This window comes from Thermobia domestica, chromosome 12 (genome assembly GCF_964235325.1).
Source record: "Thermobia domestica chromosome 12, izTheDome1.hap1.1, whole genome shotgun sequence".
NCBI lineage: Eukaryota > Metazoa > Arthropoda > Insecta > Zygentoma > Lepismatidae > Thermobia > Thermobia domestica.
Window position 1 is genome coordinate 101345142 of NC_137465.1, and position 24183 is coordinate 101369324.

Consider the following 24183-nt stretch of genomic DNA (forward strand, 5'->3'; position numbering starts at 1 on the left):
TTAACGTGGAATCCAAACCACATGAGCTCCCGTCGGGAATAGAACCGGGGTCTCCCATGCCAAAGGCATACACTAACCGCTTAGCTACGAAGAAGCCCGATCTCATACTAAAGAGTTCGACTAACATATGTTTCCATGCAGTAGTCAGGCATTTAGTATGACGCTAATCATATGTCAAAACGACTCTGCATAAGGCCCTATGTGTTTAGAAGTAACGGTTGTGTTCTTTACGATTTTGTAAACTATCTTAACGCAATACTAATTTGTTTGTTTCTTTTGTCTAATACTTTCGTCAGGCATAATGTTAAATAATATTTTTGTTGTAATACATATATGATTCATTTCCACAAAATGTGCCCCTTGTTATATTTATATTGTTACAGAAGATAAATGTGGCAACCGCGCTTGATCGCACGTGAGAGTTGTCAGAGCTCTTCTTAGCGCGGCCTTACTCTAACATTAGCCAAGAGAGAATATATAACTCAGATTTTGAGTACAGTTTCAAAAGTTCAGTTCTGTAAACTTTAAAAGGCAGTGATGTCCAGGCAATAATAAGTTCGCTTAAGTTTTATTAAGTCTGCTTGTTGTATTTATTGAACATTATGAATATTATGCACAGTAAGTACGCCAGAAATTTTTACTTGGGGGTGTGTTCAAAATATTAGGGGGGGTCTGCTTCCAGAATAGTGATATAATTTTTAAACAAACTCAAACAAGAAAACAGTATATTTTGTTACGCAATTATTGCAATACTACTACTACTATTATTACTACTACTAGTACTACTATACTACTACTACTACTACAAATAATAATAATAATAATAATAATAATAATAATAATAATAATAATAATAATAATAATAATAATAATAATAATAATAATAATAATATCAGCTCTTCGCAGTGGTAGGTTCAATAAACTAAGTTTACACATTTGAACATTTATTACTATTATGAAACTAAGTAATACAGTGAAACCTCTCAAAACGGACATGGGCGGAACACGATTATTTGTCAGTAAATGTGAGGTGTCCCTAAATGGAAGGATTCTCTCTCATAACACCACACCACACATATTTATGGAATGGAAGAATAAGAAAGTTTGTTCTCTTATGAAATGTCCACTATTGAGATATGCCCGTTAAGAAAGGTTTCACTGTATTAGGAATTAACCTCTACTATTTTACCCAGTAATTACACGTGAATTGATTACATACAAATTATTGTAATTATTTTGCAAAATTCTGCCATTATTTCAATTTATTCAACCCCAGCAAGTTTTAGTGGGTGAAATTTTTCCAAAATATTAATTCGGAAAAAATCCCCTCGTCCCATGCTGAAATCACATTCGTTTAGTAATTTATACTGTACATAGTTCTAATTTCATTATTTTAGTATTCTAATCGTGTTGTTAACGTCAATAGTTGTAATATTATTTGATCTCTTAATCTCCGTTCCTGCCCCTTCATGGCTACGTTATTCACTCTGAATATCTTTCATAAGAAAATTATTCATTGATTTAGTTGTTTTCTAGAAAACCAGTTTTTCAATTTACAAATATTTTGTATCTTTCTGTTTTCCCTTCTTTAATATACCCTAATTTCAATAATCCCTGGGCTCATAGTGGTCTGGTCTCTTGTAAATAGTTGAAAAGTGACCAAAAATGGCCAAAAGCACACGAGAAAGTGACCAAAATCTCATCATGCCCCTTTTTTCCTTTGTCAATTTCTGCATCACCTCTCTCTTTGTTTGTTGTTTTGTTTCTTCTTTACTTCTTCTTTTTTTGCTTCCTCCTTTCTTAGGTTTTCAAAGTAAGCTTTGTAGTTACGGTAACCAGACTTAGCAGATGTAAAAAGCTTCTGAGTAAGTTGAACCAGTTCTGGCCTATTTCCGAATTTCTTTATCCCAGACATTATATTTAACTTCGCATTAAGAGTTCTCAAAAACGTGAAATATTCAAATTCATCACCTACTCTTAAGAAGAACATACAAGAAGCATAACACAAGACGAACATGATGAACCACACAGACACACACACACAACGTTCAACAGAGCGTTAACTATTGCGAGAGAAAACTAAAAGATTATTATGATAGAAGAAAGAATAGACACAGAAGGGTTCTCAACCCCACCTTGAGAGTTTAAACATCCACCAACCGTCCACTATGCTTTAGAAAGAATAAAAGTTGAAGTGAGAATAAACTGACTGTTTCACATGTGGCAGCAAGTACTGAAGCTTTCAGAAGAGTAATGAGTAACAAGTTTCTGCCTTTTTCCATTTGTTTTTATATTTTTCTCAAAAAAGTAACTTTTAGTGACAAATTTGAAAAAAAAAGTAACTTTTAGTGACCAACTTGAAAAAGAAGTAAATTTTAGTTAAAAAAGTGACTCGCTATGAGCCCTATTCCACTCAATGAATTTACGTGAATAAAAATATACTTTATAAAAAAATTAAGCTAGCGCCAAATGCGTTCCTGCATAACACTAGACTCAATCTAATATATATATATATATATATAATTCTTACTTCGATGATCTCTTCATTTCTAAAAACTTTTTGACAAAACCCGTCCGTTGATACACCACTTGCAGAGCAGGCTCGAAACCAGCCACAGAGCTTTGGGGGGGGGCATGAATATGTTAGGAGGGGCCAAGTCATTAAAAAATTTATCTTACAAATATCTAAATTGTGTATTGTATTGAGGTCTGAAGGGACATGAAAAATTAAGGGAGGGCCAGGCCCTCCCTAGCCCCCCTTTGGTTGTGAGCCTGTTGCAGAGTAGCACTTACAACTGAATCTGGAATAGGATTATTACTATATTGTCACATTTTTCCTTATTAAGGAGAAGGTAGGTGAATGACCGCTGAAGACGTTGCCAATTTCAGTCATTTGCATCTGTCTATCAATATCTTTTCTCGGAAACGACCGCGGAGCCCAGAAGGGTAGGTATCAGCTGGTCTGTTTTGTCAATTGTTTCGATCGAAACACCACCCGAAACAATGAGATCATGTGGTTCTCGAAGCCGTACATCAGAACGAGGTCACGAAGTGAAATAAATAAATAAATAAGAATATTGCCTTCTTTCCTAAACGCTAAACCTTTTTTAACTTGATGTAATAAATAACCTATTGACCCTATGATACTGATTAATACAATTGGATTTGGGGGAGTATTTCTTTTCCATCCAGGGGTGTGTGTAAAGAAATTTGGAGGGGTGTTAGGGGGGTGTTGGGGGTGTGTAGATTACTCCCTGGCCTGCACGTATTCTAATACTAAATAAATATGTCGATTAAAGGATACTATCAATAAGTTATTTCCTCATTATATTGTTTCGGTTCTTATTAACATCAAAATTATACACTTCCTATAATGTTTTGTAATATATATATATATATATATATATATATATATATATATATATATATATATATATATATATATATATATACACCCTCCATTCCAAAAGAAACCGAACTTTTGAAAACAAATAGTACCGCTAGTGCCATCTGTTGTAATATTTCACCGGTAGATGGCGTAGTCCCTCATTGACAACTAGTATAAATGTCATGACATTTGGATGCACGGCAACAAAGTTATTGCGTTTCAACTGTCAGTGTGTTGTGTACATCGGTCGGAAAATGAGTTTCAAACAACGAGCTGCAATTGAGTTTTGTGTTAAACTGGGTAAAACTTTTAGTGAAACGCACCAAATGCTACAAAATGCATATGGTGATGAGTGTCTATCCCGTACGCAAGTTTACGAGTGGTTCAGGCGATTCAAATCGGGTAGAGAGACGCTTGATGATGACGAAAGATCAGGCCGTCCCAGAACCGGATTATCGGAAGAAAACATCGAAAAAGTGCGTGAATTCATCAAACATAACAAAAAATCGTCGGTGAAAGTTATTGAAATGGAATTAGGCATTCCTCAAACAACCGCATACCGCATTTTGACCGAAGTTTTGGGCCTTAAGAAGGTTAATTCGCGGTTTGTACCACACAAACTCACCGAAGACCAAAAAGTTGATCGAATTGCGCATTGCAAAGACATCGTTAAAAGTGCTCGGCAGGATCGAAACTTCTTGAAATCGATTGTAACTGGTGACGAGACGTGGTGTTTTGAATATGAGCCCGAAACAAAGCGGCAAAGTGCTAAGTGGAGAGCGCCGGATGAAGGAACACCCAAAAAAAGTCGCTTGGTGAAGTCAAAAGTTAAGGTGATGCTGATTTGTTTTTACGATTCAAAAGGAATTATCCACAAAGAATTTGTTCAGCCCGGCCAGACAGTCACTGGAGAGTTTTACTTGGGCGTCATGAAGCGTTTGCTGGCAAGAATTCGTCGTATTCGGCCCGAATATCGCGAAATCGACAGTTGGACTCTTTTGGACGATAATGCACCATCACATCGTTCGCGACTTGTAACTGAATTTTTGGTCAAAAATCACATTATTCGGTTGCATCATCCACCCTATTCACCAGATCTCGCTCCGTGCGATTTCTATCTGTTCCCGAAACTGCATTTGGCGATGAAAGGAAAGTGGCACGCATCGATTGATGCCACTGAGAAGGCGACGACCGCCGTCCTAAAGACCATTCCAATAAAGGACATGGAGAAGTCGTTTGACAACTTGTTGGAGCGTGCAAATATGTGTATCGATGCAGAAGGGGAATACATTGATTAATAAAAATGATTTGTTCCAAAATGTACATTGCTTTTTTGTTTTTTTAAAACGTTCGGTTTCTTTTGGAATGGAGGGTGTATATATATATATATATATATATATATATATATATATATATATATATATATATATATATATATATATATATATATATATATATATGGGATGGGATGGGATTCAATCTCGTGTCAAAATAATAAAATTACTGCTAGTCCGCCACTCTATCCACATAATCACGGAGACTACGTTTTGTTTGGTCTCTTTTCCTTAACATATAGTGCTCATAACCATGGTGCGTATCGCTTCGAACCTTAAGAGTTATTTCTGTTTAATCCTATATTTTCGTACGACATCTTAGTTATATTTGGCAAACCATCTAGACACTAGGTTTAAACCAATAAATTCAATATTTTACTCCACTTTCCAGTTCTTTCCTTAGCCTATCGCCCCTCGTTCACTGCCTATTGTCAATTTTCCTTCGCAATTGTGCTCTGCTACTGAAAATCCCACGAAAGCATGATTGCCAGTGTACACAAAACCGAGCGCGATTTTGTTTTTTGCTTATATTTTTATTATTTTTTGGAAATATCTCCTTAGATGGATAGCTTTCTATAATCTCCACATACTAATAACTGAATTTTACTCATAAACGTAAGGAAAATGGAATAAATGCGAAAAATCGTGAGTTACAGTATACGCGCAATTTTTTGCGCATGTGGGTACATGTATTACAATATGTTATTGTGAGCACTTTACAAGCCAAGATTAACAGAGCCATCTAACAGTCTGATGATCACTTGGTCGAGTGTCCCGCGAGCAAAGTGTATTAATTACATGTATTACTTGCAGAATTTAGTCATAGGAGCCACACTGGTTTCCACAGGGGAACATTATGCTGCTAAGACGGCACTGGATACTAGATTACACTCTAGCACGGGACCCGACTGGGAGCAATCGGTCCAATCTGCTGAAGTCCGGTCCTGATTGTTGTATACGGCAATTAATATAGTAGGAAAGTTTTCTTATTTTAGTTTGAAGCACCAAAACGTCTTTTAATTTTTATCCGTGTTACTTCTTTTACAAGCCCCCTCCGATTAAAGTACATTAAAAAAAAAATAGAAAATATATTTCTACATTTCCTTCTATATATATAAGTTAGGGGTATGTTTAGTACAAGGGGTCCAGAATCACGTAAAAAAACACAAAATTTACAGGAGAAATGAGTGTTGCAAGTACTTAGACGTAACATAACGTAACCAAATCTAACCTAACCTAACATAAACTAAGGTAAGGTAACCTGAACTAACCTAATGTAACGTAATATTAGTAGAAATAAGAGAAATTTTATCATTTTTTGGAAAATTATGCGGGACTCCTACACCAATATAACATAAACTAAACTAACCTAACGTAACCTAAACTAGCCTAACCTAACTTAAACTAACCAACCATACCCTAAACTAACCGAATGTGAACAGAAATTACCAAAATTGTAAGATTTTTTAGAGAAAAGAGCTGGACCCCTTCTGCTAAACATAGGCCAAAAGTTATTGCTCTGGAGGTATACACTACCAAAATTTCTCAAAAATTGCTAATTTTTAATGTTTTGATTAGCACGTCCCCGTAGGATAGGCCGGAACTCCTACAAGTATTACTGGAGCCTATGAGACCATTGATATTGCAATACCCTCTGAAGTACTATTATTTCGTTGTGTTACATTCAAACTGATATAAAGGGGTCAGAGAAAGTTCCCTTTTCCTTTTAGTTTGCTTTTAGCTTCCGCAGAGGTAGCTGTTTTATTATGAAATGGTTTTAACCAACACTTATAGTCACTGATATCAGATCCTGTTACTTCCTTTACTAAACGTTTAGCTCTTGTTATTGTAAGTTCTGTAATATCACAAATGTTGAATACCTGTAATCTCTCCTTAAATTTCTACTAATTTTACTTCTAAAGCTGACTTCTCACAAATATATAAATAAATAAAAATTAAAACCTAAGAATCTGTGTGTTAGTTAAAAACAAGAGATATCTATGCGTAATGTGGGTGTCGGACATAAGCTCACCGACAGTCTTATATGACTTACTAGCAGCGTTCACCCCGCTTCGCTGCGGTCACCCCGGAACGCAATAAACTTTGTTACTTAGATAATTTTTACTTTTTCGCTTTCAAATTGCAAGCGCCTGTCATTTATGTTAACCCGCCGAGTCACGTGGTCATGCGGGTTGCATATACATACGTTTATTTTTACCTATGATGAACTATGGAGACTTGAATGGTCCATTATCTCAAGACACTGGTAATTAAAAATTAAAGTGATATGATAAAAACCATCTAGGGTCCAAATCCTAACAACCCCCCAAAAATGAAAGAAATCGGTTCAGCCGTATTAGCGTGATGAGTTCACAAAGGATTTGTACGTTCTCTTTTATATATATAGATCTATCAGGAATAAGGACGTTGCGGAGTTGCGTTGTATTAAACGTGGGCAGACCTTGAGAAACTTGTAATAAAATACCCTGGATATTAAAATCTAGCTTTTGGCTACAATTACAAACAGGCCAAATAACTCGGTAGAAAGTAAAGCTACTAATGTCGTATAGCAGTTATCAGATATCAGAATAAAATAGGGATGTTACAAGTAGGTGACAGTAAGCCTAATTTTGGCCGTGGAAATTTTCGAACCAAATTTTTCTTATAAGCCTTACAATTCATCAACTGCATTAAAATAATTTCATGATTAGGGATGAAACTTACATAATAGAATTTGCTTGCTAACAGGACTGTTGGATTGCTTTCTTCAGTAAAAGGAAGTCGTTTTCAATTTATATTTTAATATTCAAAATCTAATTCATATTAATATTCAAAGTCTAGTTTTCATTTTTGTCATATTTTCCGTTTGCCATTTTTCCATTGCTTACTTGTATTTATTTGATTCAGGTTTATTTTCCTTTGCAATTAAATTAATTAACCTATAAATGTAGTTAGTTATCATTGCTGTATTCTTTATTGCATTAATTATAACACAATTATATTATTAGTGGTGAGCTTATGTCCGCGACATAAGAGGCTCGCAAACGATATGCAGGAAAAATTCTTCTCTCTTCCTGGCTTGTTTCTTTCCTACTTGACAAATGTTATATTGCTTTGCTTGGTGAATCCATTTCCTTGAACATTCAGAAAATCAACTTAAACTATTGCTTTTTCAAAACTCCTCTTTCTTTTAATCCTCAAACGGAAACATGAGGCAGAAAGTTTCGGAAAGTGTTGCTATTTTCACTGCTAGTTTCTCATTTTAGACAGTGTATATTTACAACGAAGGCGGTGCACGTGCACCGGTTCACCCCCCCTAAATCCGGCCCTGTACATATATGTATGTTATATACGTCCATTTGTTTATGAGATCCTGACCACCCATATTGTTTCATACGGAAAGTACGTACACATGGAACACTGACAGAAAGTATTATAAAACATACGTTTTCAGTTATATGTTTGCAGTACGTTTGTAGTACGTTTGCAGTCCAAAAATTACAGGATTTACAAATGTAACATACGATTTTACGTACGCGACAGATACTTTTTTCTCAGTGTATGATTTTCAAGCATGGTCTCGGAAACATAGCTATTATTTACAGAGCACGACAATGAATGAGCTTCGAGGCTTGACAATACAATAAAACTTGAAGGTGAAAGGTCTGCTTTTAACATACCTGGGATTTACTAATTTTGTTGTACTTACTAATTCATGCAGTTCCTGAGCACAAAATTATCATCGGCCAAGGTCGATTTCCGCTTCACTGACTCGGGGCTGGATAGTTGGTTTCTTAACAATGGGGATGGGACGGGGGAAAGTTAACATTCTTCAGAGCACGAACACTTTCCAACACTAACACTTTGAATGCCTTGCTGACAGGGGTTCAGAAGGTGTATACTGGATTTTGGACCACACAATGGTTCAATACTTGCACTATCACATTCACAATCAATATATCATACTGTAATTTGGATATCTTCGTTACGCTGACTAAACGATAAAAAAATCACCTATAATTTATTCCTAATAAAATCATTGGACAACAGTGTTACAAGCCTTCCCACTGGTCTAGTGGCTAGCACGCGCGACTTTGATGATCGATTCCCTGTGGGAAAGTATTGAATGACAGTGGTTCAGATTCCACATTAAAACTGTAAGTCCATGTTTCATATAGCCTCGCTGAAGAAAGAGGACGGTGAAAGATAATCAATTAATCAATCAACAGTATTTCAATTTTCAGCTGCATAAACAACCTACGACTTGTAGGACCAGTTCATTTTGTTAAAATCGCTGTTTTAACGAAGTTTAGTATTAACGTGTCAGATATTTCTATGAGATAAGAAAAAACGTTATTTTATAACTAAATGATAGCTCTATCCACGTATATTTTGCAATGAAAATCGATATAAAAGTGATTCACATTATTTTACCAAAAATCGATTTAGATAATGGTTTGGGCTGCCGCAAAAATAGGAGAAGTTAGAAAACTCCGAATAATTGTAAAAACTCCATCAGGAGTTGAAATTGGAGGGGGCATACGCCATTAATCAGCCCATTAAGGTGTACAAGCTCGCGAGTATGGCTCTTGCGCTCAACTGGGCTCGTGCTTAATAATTGAGTCCAAGTCTCAATGAAACAAGTCAGTGCGAGCCCAACTCAGAGAAGTGAGCTCGAGCCCCAATGAAATACGTGAGCGCGAGCCCAATTGAGGGAACTGAGCCCGAGCACGAATGAGCGCGAGCCCGGGTGAGTGCAAGCCTAGTGGAGAGAAGTGAACGCGAGCACAGATAAGGTCAGTGTGTGCGAGCGCTAGCCCAGTTGGGAGAAGTGATCGCGAGTCCAGTTGAGACAGGTGAGAGCGAGCCCGAGTTAGTGCGAGCCCAGATAAGATTAGTGAGTGCAAGCGCGAGTGAGCGCGAGCCCAGTTGGGAGACGTGATCATGAGTCCAGTTGAGACTGGCGAGCGCGAGCCCAGTCCAGATAGATGAGCGCGAGCTCAGTTGAGAGAAGTGAGCGCGAGCCCAGTTGCGACAGGTGAGCGCGAGCGAGCCCAGTGCAAAATGGCCATCTCTGGTTCCAACTGGTCCCACAGATGCTCAGTTGGGTTGAAGTTCGGCGATTTTGCGGGCCATTCAAGGTGTGGTAGGGTACTGAGTGTTCCTCAAACCAGTCACATATGGATCCAGCTCTGTGAATCCTGCTGTTGTCGTCTTGAAAAATGGAAATGTCTACAGCAAAGTCATCGCGAAGAAAGTGACTGGAGGGCAACACCTGCTCGTCCACACCTCAATGAGTGGGCCTACCCCATAGTACGAAAAACACCCCCAGAACATGACAGACCCACCCCCGGCCTGCATCTGACAAACACACTGCGGGTGAAATGCTTCATGTGGCCGTCGGTGAACACGACGCCGGGCGTCATTCGAATACAGGCAAAATCGTGATTCGTCAGACCATATGACACCGCACCAGTCTGCTACTGCCCATGTTTGATGATTATTGGCCCACTGCAGACGAGCAACTTTATGTGCATGTGTGTGCAGTGGCCTTTTGCGAGGTACCCGACTCCATATGTTCATTGCATGCAGTTCCCGTCGCAATGTTTTCTCGCTGACAGGTTGGACTGGGCCTGCATTCACGGACTGCAGTAATTCCTGGCGGGTTTGGAAGCGATTTCGATTCACAAGCCTGGCAACCCGTCTTCGGGCCCGATCTGTGAGGATCTTTTTCCAACCACAGTTCTGGCGTCATGTTTCATGGCCACGTGTGTTACAACACTGCTTGTAGACACGTTGAACAGTCCGCCGCGAAACACCAACAAATCGGGCAACTTCCATCCCTGTGTGACCATGGACACGGCCAAACACGATTGCCCCTTTTTGCCACTCCGCCACGTCCGCGCTCTTCCTCATCTTGCCGCACACACACCGCTTCGATCGGTTCTGTGTCACTACACAGTAATGCCCTCTGATCGCCTCGAGGCAGTGTAAGCACGTTTGGCCATGTGATTCAACAAATACGCCATCTGTACCTGTTTGCCGACACAGCCTTGCTCTCGCGCGGAGGTAACTAATTTTTTGTCCGGGGTGCTTATGTAACAGTGTTCGCTTTACTAGGCTTCTGCTTAACTTATTTAAATATTACTTAAATATTTAAAGACTCCAATCGTAGATGCACATTTTGTTGATAAGTTTCTGCTTGTTCATTCGGGCGTATCATATTAAGTGCAAGCACTGGCATAATACATTAAAATATTAAACAAGAATGGAAGGTTGCAAGCAACAAAACATTGAGGAAGCATAGCAGTTTGAAAGGAATAATTTACAAAATCCGAATTTCGTACTTGTTTTATTTTACGAGTGCTTATTGACTACTGGCTATGACCTCATCACTTCTATGACGTCTTTCCTTGACTCTACCTTGAAATCAACCTTCGATAAGGAACAGCCAAGGAAGGTTTATAAATATGACTTTTTTTCAACTAGTCCTTGAACTTCAAGGAACACTTATCCGAGGAAGCCTTGAAATCAAGTCAAGGGACAGTTCAAGGAGTGCTTATGAATATGGGCCTAAGTCTTGATCATCTTTGTGCAAAATAGATTGTCGTTAGTAAATAAACAAATCAATCGAATTCTTATGTTTACACCAAATACTTCAGTAACAGTGTAGTAGCAACAGTTTTGATGTACATTACAAATACTGTAGGACACAACTTCAAGCTTTCCTGGCACAGTAATGCGACGCTTCACTAAACTCGCTGTAAGTCTCTTGAATTTCGTTCTACAGAAGAGAATACGCAATAGGAATGGACTTTTCACTGACTTCAACATGAACATACTCCGAATTTTAAAAAATAATCCATTGAATGTTATATTGATAGGCTCTGTTAAGAAAAAAAAAGAACAAGAATCAAATGTTGACAGGGAAGATTTTGTCCTCTGATCACCTCCTTACCTAAGAAGATTTCGTCTGCATTCAACATGCACTTTCAATTGTACATGAAACCTATGATAGAAAAAGTAACGAATTTTCTCTTTTATCCGACTGTCGTTTTGGAGTTATAGCTGTTAACGTATTTTTGCGACAAATTTTTGGTTGGTCATAGCGTCGAAAGAAGCACTTCAACACACAGTATCCTTTATACCTTTTTGTCAGGAATAACCTCCAAAATGCCGTCAGTGTTGTTTCGAAACAATTAAACTTTAATAGGCATATTTTCCTTTAAAAAAGAAGTTCCATGAGTTTTCGTCAATACCTTTAAGAAAAGGATGAACCTGGTTTTCCAAGATTATTAAATTTGGTTTGGGTACCAAACCTCGCGGCCAAAACCTCGCCGCCCAAAACCTTGCGGGACAAAATCTAGGCTGGCCAAAATCTCGCGCCTTAAAATATCGCCATACCCAAAATCTCGCCTGACCAAAACCTCGCTGTAATGATCTCCCGACACAGAATCTCGCCTGGTCCAAATTAAGCGAGACGTAGTGTCGCCTGGGAAGAAATGTCGTCAGGATAAAACCTCTTCACGACGATTTCTTCAATGTAGAATGTTCTATATATTACTATATGTATATATTTAGTAATAACACATAATTACATTAAAATAATGACAAGAAAAATTCTAATGCATGCTTTGGAAATCTATATATATAAAAATTAAATGATTATGTTTGTTACATTATACCTCTTGAGCCATCCTACCGATCTCAATCAAATTTTCAACATATATGAGTTTCGAGCCTAGGATGTCTTTTATAATTTCACTTTGTCGGCACAACAAAAGGGAGGAGTGGTATATATATATATATATATATATATATATATATATATATATATATATATATATATATACAGAGCCGTAGCTAGAGATTTCGGCGCCCGGGGCGAATTAGAATTTGGCGCCCCTACTCTCACCACACCAAGCTCTTCCTTCCTTTTTTCTTTTTACTTATAAGAAAAGCAGCAGATATTGTTATACTACACTGAATTTTTATTAAGCTGCATTTTGGGCTGCGCTGCTTCGGCCGCGAGATTTTGTCCGTATCCCGTTAAATTTACATTTTCCAGCCTTGCAAGATTACATTTTACAGAATGTTAGAATGTCTCTGAGAGTTACCGAATTCTGTTGAAAAAGTAGCAAGAACTACTGTAACTATACAGATTTAATTGCACAAGATGGCTGAAAAGTGCAAAATTTACAACTAAGATGTAAAGTAATTCATTTTTTCAAAAGGTAGAGTTTGATCTTAGAATCCAAGGACAATAAAACGTGTATTTTTTGAAAAGTAATAGTATCTTTCTTTCATTTTCGAATGATGAACGCACATGAGAATATAACCAGATACGTAACATACCAAATTAATAGTTACAAAAGGAATGCGAAAGGTCGGGTACTGGTAGAGAAGTGCAAACAATTAATGTTTCTCTCACTTCACTCACTTGTTTCCTCTTTTACCTGCATTCATGAGGCATATTAAGGCACCGATACGGCATATGGCCGTTATCTGTATAAAGTAATGTGCAAATATAATAAATTAACAAGAAAAGTACGACAAAATGTAACGGAGAATTGCAGTACACAGAAGGAAGAATTAATGTGATACAGACCTAGTCACATAACCCTTCAAAGCTATAAGCGATTAGCCACTGACTAGTTTCCAAATAAGCTAAATCTAACTTGATATAAGCTAAATTGCCAACCCTGTTATAGACTACTGAGGATCAATCATGATTTCACTACCTTCTTGTAAAAGGTGTATGAATATACGTATCTTCTACTTACATAAGAATCCCAGCTTAAGTCCATAAACGAAAAATCATCTTCAGTTCTGTTATTTTGACGCTACCCGTTGCAACAATGCAGAAACAAGATAGGTATCCAGCAATGTTGTAGAGGGTAACAAATGCCGATTTTGAACGACTAACTTGAGGGCTTTTCCACGAACATCAATACATATTTACATTAACTGCACGTTAATTACATACTACGACTGGACCCGAGGATTTTCATATTTTAAGCTAATGTACAAAAATAAATTTAAAAAAGAAAGAAATGGAACTCGTGTTATTTCTGTGATAAATATCTACACAAAATGCATATATTTACATACTGAAGGAATAGAGACAAGTATCGGATTTTAACTTCTATACAAATTGTTTTCTAATGGCACAGACTGCGTATAAATACATCAGAATCTTGTAACAGACTACTCTGTATATTATAAAATTATAATAACAGTCTTTGCAGAAAGTTTCTCCTTCCGATTTATGCGTGTACAATATTTCGTATGACAATATAGCATCAAAAAGATTGAAGTTCCAACTAAAAACAAATAAAAGAAATCCAATTGACTAGGATTTCAGTGATAGGTACATTTTGCCTTTGATTGTCTGTTGTACGGGATTAATTTTTTTCAAAATCTGTGTCATCACATTCACAAGTTGGTCCGAAGTCAGTCCTGTCTTTTTGCTCTTGAACTTCTGCAACAACTCTGTAGTGCTCATTGGCTTTCTCATTAAGTAGCGGCGAACAGCATCTTCGGTGATACCAGACTCCCTATAAACAAATAGAGTTTCACTGATCTTTAACTAATAAGATACAAATAATGATTAATACTAATAGTAAGTTTCAAGTATATTAAAAAAAAAAAAAATGTAGCATTGCGTGGGAAATACTATCGGGGAGGAAGAAAGAAAGAAAAAATGAGGAGGATAATATACAGTAGAATCTTATGGAACTAAGTAATAATAATCCAAATTCAATAGGACTGACAAGAAATACATTTTAAGTTTCGTTCACCTTTCTACCAGAAATACAAGGAACGTTTTATTATTATTATTATTATTATTATTATTATTATTATTATTATTATTATTAATAATAATAATAATAATAATAATAATAATAATAATAATAATAATAATAATAATAATAATAATAATAATAATAATAATAATAATAATAATAAACATTTGGAGTATATTATCTCTTTAGGAGATTCTACGTATCTTAAGCTAAATTTAAGTTTCAACACAATTTCAGTTGATGTTGAAACATGTCATAAAAGTTTTTCGCGTGAGAGACCAAACATTCCGACACAATTTTGTAGAGAACAGAATGCGAAGCTAAAGGAACATTCCCTGATAGAATGCAAATGGTGAACATTTTGTTTTCAGAAATCTTGATCTCTATGCACGCACAACAGAGGGCTGGCCCGATTGTGGTTCATTATTAACGCTCTCCCACCCTTCCTTAATCCGTCTCACCCAATTACGAACTTAACTATCATTTATGGGGTTTGGACTGTACACTTCACATTTGGCGATGAATTTTTGCCAGTGTCACATTTCTTACAGTCAGCAACTGCATTACAGATCTTATTTCATATGCAGAGGGCCGCTTGATCATCTTGAACTCTTCCATCACACACCACAAAACTCACACGCTGCTGATACTATAGGGTTTATAACTGGAATCACATTAGACTTGGTTTATATTTCATTATACTGCAAAACACTTCAAGTTAGTTTTTTTTAATGACAAATCCATTATGGCTCAATGTGTGCACCTGCGGTCATCCTGGACACATCCCAACGAAAGTCTATTTCCTGCCAGCATTTCGGGGGTAACATCCGCGATGGCTGTTGTGATGCGATATTTCAGTTCATTAACATTATCAGGTAGGGGAAGGTGTACACCTTATCTGTCACTAACTCCCACAGAAAGAAGTCAATCTGTGGGAGTATGGCGTGTAATCTGGTCTAGAGACCGTGGTGGCCAGACAATTGGTCCACCACAACCTATCCACTTATCTGGGAAACGCTGATCAAGAAATTCCCTTACGTCTATCAGGTAGTGCGGCGGGAAGCCATCTTGTTGCCACCATAAGTAGCCATCGTGGTCATCTTCATCTAAGTGCGGAACAAGGAAGTTCTGGAGTATATCAAGATAGGCGATGCCGATGATGGTGCTCTCAGCAAAGGAGAATGGTCCATACACCTTTGCTCTGAAAACAGCGCAAAACACATTCACTTTGGGGCTGTCACGAACCAGCTCCACGTGCACATGTGGATTTTCCGTGCTCCAAATACGATAATTGTGTGTGTTGACTCGACCAGAAAGGTGAAAAGTTGATTCGTCACTGAATACATTATTCAAGAATGACTCATTACCACTACTGCGATCCAACATGGTAACACAGAATTCATATCGGGTATGTTTATCCGCTTCACTCAGTGCTTGAACCAAGGACAGTCTGTATGGCTTCATGGACAAACGTCTACGCAATACACGTCAGTAGTCCGAGGGATACCAGTTTCTTGTGATGCACGTCGTGTAGATTTTCGAGAACTGCGGACAAAACCCTCCCTAACTGTTTCCACTACATCTCAGTCACGAGTGAACGCCATAGAGCCTTTGTGTGTTGCACAGAACAACCTGTTTCAACAAATGCCTGGTGCCATTTGTACACTGTTCGTGTGCTGGGTGGTTCCTTGCCGTATTGTGTGCGAAACTTATGTTATATAGTCGTTGCTGACTTCGTTTCTTCAAACTAAAACAAGCACTTAGCTCTTTCCGCACCAGTGACAGTCTCCATATTGTTACAGACTTCGGACGCAGTTCTCGTGGTCAGTTACGGGACCCATCCGGGTAACATGCTTTAAATTGTTTCACTGATCTTGGTGTTGCTCCCAGCGCTCTCACGTCGAATTCAACGTGATGCTCAATCGATGTTTTCAGCACAATCATCCGTACAATAATGGTTAACATACAGCAGTAAATTTCCCTTTTAAAAAAATAAATTAATAAATGATTAAATAGATTTAGAAAGAATTTTGCCCTATTGGTTTTTGGCTTTCTTGATGAATTTTAGCTAGAATTGTTATCACAAGATTCTTTTCACAATTAAAAAATTCAAGCTCAATTCAAGATCGCAGTATGTTACTTTTACCCCAGACTGAGCATCCTGTAATTTCAATTTTTTAAAATCAATCAGTAATTTCAAAAGTAACAGGGTGGCTCCAGATTTACATCGTACTGTATCATACTACTGTGAAATTTCAATTTGTGAAGCTGTATTAGTGCAACAAAGCACAGCTGCACTTAGCATCCTCGAATGAATTTTGGAGAATGTTACCTTATAAACATACAACGAAATAAAGTGTTCCTTGTAAGATGTCGTCTATATAGATCGGTTTCTTATTATTATTATAACTGAAAGACTAAGGTCAATGTCAATGTCAGCGATCTAGTACTCAGAAAGTCAGCGATGTAGCACTTGAACGAAGTGGCCAAATATGTATATAATAACCACCAGAGAATGATTTCGTTGGTTCACTTATCATACCAGAAGAACTACATAGAAGTGAAAGGAATACAAGGGTACTAATTATGCTTATATGGAAAACCCAAGCAATACAAAGCACAATTAATAACAGGATTTTTTCTTTTAAAAGAGGAAGAATTATTCATGTCCATTATTGCTTTAAGAAAAGAACTGCAAAGAAAAACTATTGAAATAAAAAAAAATCAGAAAATAGTAAATACGAAAAAAATTATTTTTTTTATTTACACAACGGTACAACTCAACACAACGGCAATATAGGACGGGACTACAGTTTATAGTGGAATATGAACCACTATAATGCGTTCAATGCTCTTGCACCTTCAATCGAACCCGAGACCTCGTCTTTAAATGTAGGGAACACAGAAAAGGTTTGAGTTTGATGATGCTTAAGGGGGGATGTTCGTGTTTTGGTCTCTTACGAGAAATTTGCCAACCCACACTTTGCTATTGCTTGCGGAAGTTTAATTTTTGGTCGGTAGATGTGTATAGAAGTTCAACATCTCTGTGTTAATTTTTCTCCTCTGTCTTGCTTTTTATGCATATGGCATGGGCTCAGATTTTTAGCACAGCTCGAAAAGTGTTTGCACTTTTTTCTTGGAAACTACTGAAGGGATTCGTTTAATTTTACACCACGCACCCTACACTAGCAGGTAATGCTACCGAACTAGGATTATTTTTCTATGTTACATACAAACTAATGATTATTTTTTTAAAAAATTCGAAGAATTTTATTAATGAGATTTTCTATATTCACCAAACAGTAATTGGGAGAAATAAAGGAACTATGCTTTAATTATAGTTCAGTAATTAGAGGTACATATAAGTAAAATTTGTGCAAAATTTGGCTACTTTAGCATTAATAGTTTGTGAGAAAATGGTACATGAATGTCCAAAAATGCAATTTTGATACATTAAAAGTTTAAAATTTACAATGGATTTTCATCAATAAGGCGGATCACAATATTCAGAAAGCACCATAACCATATTCTTCGTCTTCGGCTGTTTCTTCTTCAGCTTTCCTACACCTTCTTTACCTCATTCTTGATTCCTTGGTAAGCTTCAGAATTGCAAATTTAGATTTTGTTTTACGCTTTCTGTCCATATCTTGCAAAAGTTTGAAAGTGTATTTACCGTTTGACATACCCATCTTTTCCAGAACACCAGTTCTTGCTTCATAGCCACTATTAAAACACAGAACAGCATCATACACTGCAATTTGTATGATATTAGATCCCACAAATGTAGTTTTGGGGCATCGTTGCCATATCAGTGCATTGAAACTTTCATTGGGGTTCTGTGTTTTCTCATGCAAACATTTTTCTAAAAGGGCGGGATCCGCAAGATCTCTGTAGATAGGTTTGATAGCATCTGTCACTGAGAAGGCAATGAATGCTTATGTTTATAATGCTCTCCAGTTGCTTGAGATCTGTTGTAACCACACCAAATTTTTTTCTTTTGGGACAAAGCATATGAGTTGGTTTCTCGTCAGTTGAATATTTATGAAAGTTTGCCCACACTACTTTCTTCATCTCCTGAAGGTTGCCAACGTTTTTTCATTGATTGCTTTCCCATAATATACGTGTAAACTATCAACTTCTTTGGCACTAAGTTTACTAACACAGACTTATAAGGAAAACAAAGAACTGTGAACGCAGAACAGTAAATAACAGTAAGCAACACGATTTATGTGTTCTTTTCGGAATGACAAAGCAAAAATATATTTACTACATCATTACAGAAAAGTAGGATGATCAAACAACCTGGAATGAACGACAAAACTGAAAATTGATATATTTAAGCCTAAAAATACAACGGAAGTGCATAATAATTTGCACTTCTCGAAGGGAATCTGATGTCATATGAACACGAAACTTCCCGCAGTAAAACGTCAAAGACTGTAGATTCTGAAAATGATACTTTTCAAAAATCGAAAATTTTTATCCTAAATACGGACATCCCTCCTTAAGTGATTTACGAAGTTCCTTAATGTGATTACGGAAAAAATGAGAATGTGAGGAATGTAAATTTAAATTTAACAATAAAGGAATAACACATGGTAATTTAAAATAAACTCTATTAAAAAGTCTACACACATTACATTTGATGCTCTTAAAAATAACTAATATGACGGAAGAGAACACATAACTGAAGATTAAGGAACACGAAAAGAAGAAAAATGAACCTAATCCGAACAGATTAAGGTATTAAGAAATACCGAAACCTTTCCATTTTAATGAAAATTAGCGCAAAGGTAAGTACAATTTACATCAAGAGATGCATTATTTGCAATCTTAGTGTTATATTACACTATATGTAGGGTATGTTGAAAACGATATCTTTCATCTTTCACATGTAATATGCAATAACGTGCAAGTTTAATTTATTCTGCTTCTTACATAAATCAGCATGAATATATAGGAGCGACACATGATCACACAAAAGTGCACAATACCATAGGAGATTGAAGGTATTCAGGTATTGTGTAAATGATTGTCCATCTCCTACTTAGTGATATTCAGATTTGTTGTTTATGTCTTCTCCAATAGTATATATTTCCAGATTTATGTCAGTGTGACACAATCAAGTTCGTATAATCATATAACCGGTATACTCATTTCTTTTAAAAAGTTAGTGGAATTTTATTTTGTTGCTTCCTTCTCATGATATTCCGAACTTTTAGTAAGGATTATGTAACTTCACTTCCTGATTTTATCACCTTGCAGTGTGACAATATTTAATGACATATTGCACTAACCGTAAATATTAAATTCCCATGAAGCCCCAACATAGCACTGTACCTCCCCCCCTTCTCTCTCTCTCGGAAGAAGTCCTCTTAATAAAAGTAAGTCCTCTTTTTCAAAGTATACCTCCGGCAGATGTTGCAGAATAGGCTCTAAAGTAGCTTTCATTTCCCTTTTTCGGAAGGAGATGGAGATAACATGATTTGTTCATGAGGTAAGTCCAACGTTTTGAGAGTACTAGTCCAGCATTAACAGCACTAAGTAGTACCTGAATTTATACTAAATGCCAAAACATATGCGAAAATATCATTAATTCATTATTATGTGAACGGTAGATGTCAATACGCTCACTGTTAGCGTTTTAATCCATATATTAAATGTAAAGGTCAGAACAACAGGGTCATTCCATATAAAATCAACACAAAAAAGCACATTTTTCCCCCCTCACATTTTCGGATTTGATGATTTTTACGTCACGAAGATATCATAGCAAGATTGAAAAATATCAAATTTCAACATTCTAGGTTGACTAGTTTTCCGAAATTTTATGGTTTGAAATTTCCAATTTTGGTCCAAACATTGCATATATTAGCATTTTTAATTTGACATATCTCGGCTCCTAATTAACGTACCAAACTAAAACTTACGTCATTGCAAAGTCGTTGTTTTAAACCTTTTCCGGATATGTAAATCAATGGGGGTATGCTAAATTTTTTGTTTCGAAAATTCGAATTTCTCCAAAAAGGACAATTTTAAATTTGTGAAAAAAATCTTACATGTAAGTTAGGTCTTTATGACGATCAGTCAAATTATAATTTTGGAATCGTGATGGGATCGCGAGATACAAATAATAGAAACGAACCGGCTGAAGTTCTTTCACTAGAAAACGCCCAGGCCGTCAAAGAATTCCGAATTGCTGACATTTCTAGGATTATGCCAGGCATAAAAGACTGTCTTTCAGTAAGAGACAGTAGTGGAAAGAAAGTTAAAAATTTCTAAACGTCTTTTGTGTAATTTGCGGGAGATATAGCAGTATCCTTATATGAGCATAGACTTTTCCAAATTTGCAAAACTTAGCCCGAAAAAATGTGTTAGCTGGAGCACACTGTTTGCGCTCGCACGACACATCAAAACGTGAAGTTAATGATAGAAAATGCCAAGTTACAAATTCTCACCAATGGTTCCATAATGGATTTGATTCCCAGCGGGAGCTCATGTGGTTCAGATTCCACGTTAATCAGTAGGTCCATGTCATATAGGCTCGCTGCTGAACGGGACGTTAAACTCAAAATCAACTCAGTGGTTCCATAACTTACAAGGCCTGCCTACATCTCATGAAGTCTGAGGACTGTTCTATAGGAACTTGTTGTTCTTGCCAAAGAACTGACGTCATCAAAACTCTGCTGGAAGACGCCCTAGAGGAAAATTTAATCAAAACTGATTTTCCGTCAATGGTTGTCTGTTGATAGATATACATTAAGAACACTTCAGGAGCCATAATAAGAATTTATTGAGCTATTTTGTCAAAAATTAAATGAAATTTATCATGACGTCATAGCAAAGCAACAACATTCATTTTTCAACCATGTTAAAGGAAAAATTTCTGAAAGTGAATTTGTTGTTTGTGACTTCGTGGAAAATTATGACTATTGTACAACATGAAGCACAATCATTTCACTGGAATACCAAAGGTAACAAAAATGACCACTATAACTTGGTTACGCGTATAATATCTGACTGTCTTGAGCATAATACTGTGGCATTTTACTCTTTTCAGAAGAAGATTGTGGAATTTCTTCGAAGCAAACACAGTACTGCCCCTGAGAAAATTTTCTCCTTTCCGGATGGTTTAGTGGCACTTTTTTGCCAAAGCCTATGGTAAAAGTCCCTGCGATGGTATAGGAGGCAGTGAAGAAACTGGCAAGAAAAGCAAGCTTCCAGCATCCATTCTCAGATCAAATCTTGGAACCATTACAACTTTATGATTGGGCAAAGAAGAGTATATCAGGGATTGAGTCCCTATTTGTTACTCATTCAGAATATGCTGCTACTGATGTATTTCTCAAAAAACGTTTGAAGATATTCACGAAATTCTAGGGACACGAAGGCTCCATGCCTTTGTACTCCGTGATAGAACGTATACAGTGACTAAGCCCTTCTCCTTTTCTTCAACATCCAGCATCCTGTGCTACAGTTGAGTAGTTTGAATGATTACCAAATGTTACAGCGCAAGGAAAGTTCAGTGGACACTATGCGAATGTAAGGCATTTTTTCTTTATTCGCACAATTTCCTTCGAAGTCTGTATCTCTCGATCTCACAACGATCCCAAAATTATATTTTTACTGTATCTTTATAAAGGCCTACCCTACACATAAGATTTTTTTTTTTTTTTTTTTTTTTACAAATTTAAAATTGCCCTTTTTTGAGAAATTCGAATTTGAAAATTCAAATTCGAATTTTCGAAAATTATTTTTAGTACATCCCATTAATTTATATATCTAAGAAATGCTTCAAACAACGGCTTTGCAATGCCGTAAGTCTTAGTTCGGTACGTTAATTAGAAGCCGAGATATATCAAATTAAAAAGCTAATATTTGCAATTTAGCAGCAATACAGTAATTAGTGTATGCACTTTAAAACACTTCAATACACACAGTTATAATATGTATAGTTAATTAATAAGGTTACCCTTTCCAATTAAAAAAGGAAAGTACTCATTTCTATTCACATAATAGTTGCGTCCTGTATACAAACTGTATCAGAAAAGTCAAATTTATTAACAAAAATACTCACGCAGCTCCGTATGGCAAGTATGTAGAACTAGCGGCAGAAGAAAAGTTTTCAAGACGGGGCTTTTTAGAAGGAGTTGGTTCCGATCCTAGAGCTTCTGATGCTCCTCTCTTCCTATCTTCTGAATTCTCAGGAACCACTGGCGTCGCTGATCTAGAATTATTCGTACTGAAAACAAAATTAATTAACTTAATTCATACTTATGACGGACAAGAATTAATATTCTCATAAATTATCGTCATCTAATTGCTCTCATGCTTAGCCTTGTGGCTACAGCCCATACCTTTCATACTTGATCTTGAATTTACACAATGGATTTTTAACTAATTAAAAACTGTTTGAAATAGCTATGTTCAAACTGATGTTAGTGGAAAACACATATTCTTCTTCACTGGAAAAAAGTGACACATATTTAAAAAATCTAGTCCAGAAACATCAATCAACACGAGAAGAGATTTTCGGAACGAAATATTTTTAAACATATTTTTATTAGTGAAGGAGTATGTAGATTTTCCACTTACACATGTTTGAAATACAAGATAACCAAAAAAAGTTCTTGCCGTTCTAAAGTAGTGATAAACAAAGAGCAATACAGTACATGGTAGGAACCTTTAGGTTTCGAAGTAATCTCCATCAGTACAAAACACCTTTTGCTAATGTTTCTGCAGCTGCACAATACCTTGGTGATAAAACTCGGTAGTCACAGATGCAAAGAAGTCCGTGAGTGTGTTCCGTAGGTCTTCCTTATTTGCGAACGATCTCCGACGGAGGTGGTTGTCGAGGGAATTAAACCGGTGGTAATCTGTTGGCAGAAGGTTTGGTGAATATTGTGCATGGCAGAGTGTCTCCTAGCCAAGTTGCTGAAGGATCTCCGGAATCCGCTTTGCCACATGTAGCTTCGCATTGTCGTGCAAGTACAGTATAACCGTCACCAGGTTATATAAGTAATTTTTGTGGACGCTATGTATATTTTGGAAAGACAGAAACTATTCTTTGATTTATACTTCATTTTTACGACGTAAATAATTTCTTTTCTTCAATGGGAACTGCTAACAACCCGATTTCTCTCCCATGAATTAGAACAATAAAGTCTTTCCTCGTTCACAAATACATATATGTGAAATGCTGTTTCGCGGTGAGAAGATTTTAGTGAGTCAAAAAGACAACATTCATTTACTGAACTATACGTATGAAAATCGTATTTCAATTACTTGAATACTTCAGTGTCTCTTCCTTACCCATTAATATGCAAAGACTACGTTATATGATTGTTTGGAGCTAAATTAAGTGTTTTCTTCAATTACTTATGGTAATACTTAGCATGACAGATGCGACCTAGCCGCATTGTCGCCTAGCAATATTGTTCAGCCAGTTTTTATCTTAAAGTTCTTACGATGGAACTATCGTCGTCTTAGTCTACATTGTGGCCAGTGAACTGTGAATTACCGCAAATTCTTTTAACATTTAAGTTGCATACCCATACAGGTGGTATAACCTGATCACATGTTAAAATGATCTGCCAACATTGACCAGTTGGTCAACCCAGCTCGCACCTGGAGCACCTCAACTCTAGGAGTTTTC

General features: G+C 36.6%; 1 protein-coding gene across 1 annotated transcript in view; it reads right to left on the reverse strand.

The window, feature by feature from the left end:
- Positions 1-13772: 13772 nt before the first annotated feature.
- Positions 13773-24183, reverse strand: part of TfIIFalpha (transcription factor IIFalpha) — a 53641-nt gene continuing 43230 nt past the window's right edge. Inside the window, exons 11-12 of the mRNA XM_081733872.1 lie at positions 22606-22770; positions 13773-14279 (exon numbers count right to left, since the gene is read on the reverse strand). Of these exons, the coding sequence (XP_081589998.1) occupies positions 14075-14279; positions 22606-22770 (370 nt within the window). The 3' untranslated portion in view covers positions 13773-14074. The remainder of the gene's footprint in view (positions 14280-22605; positions 22771-24183) is intronic.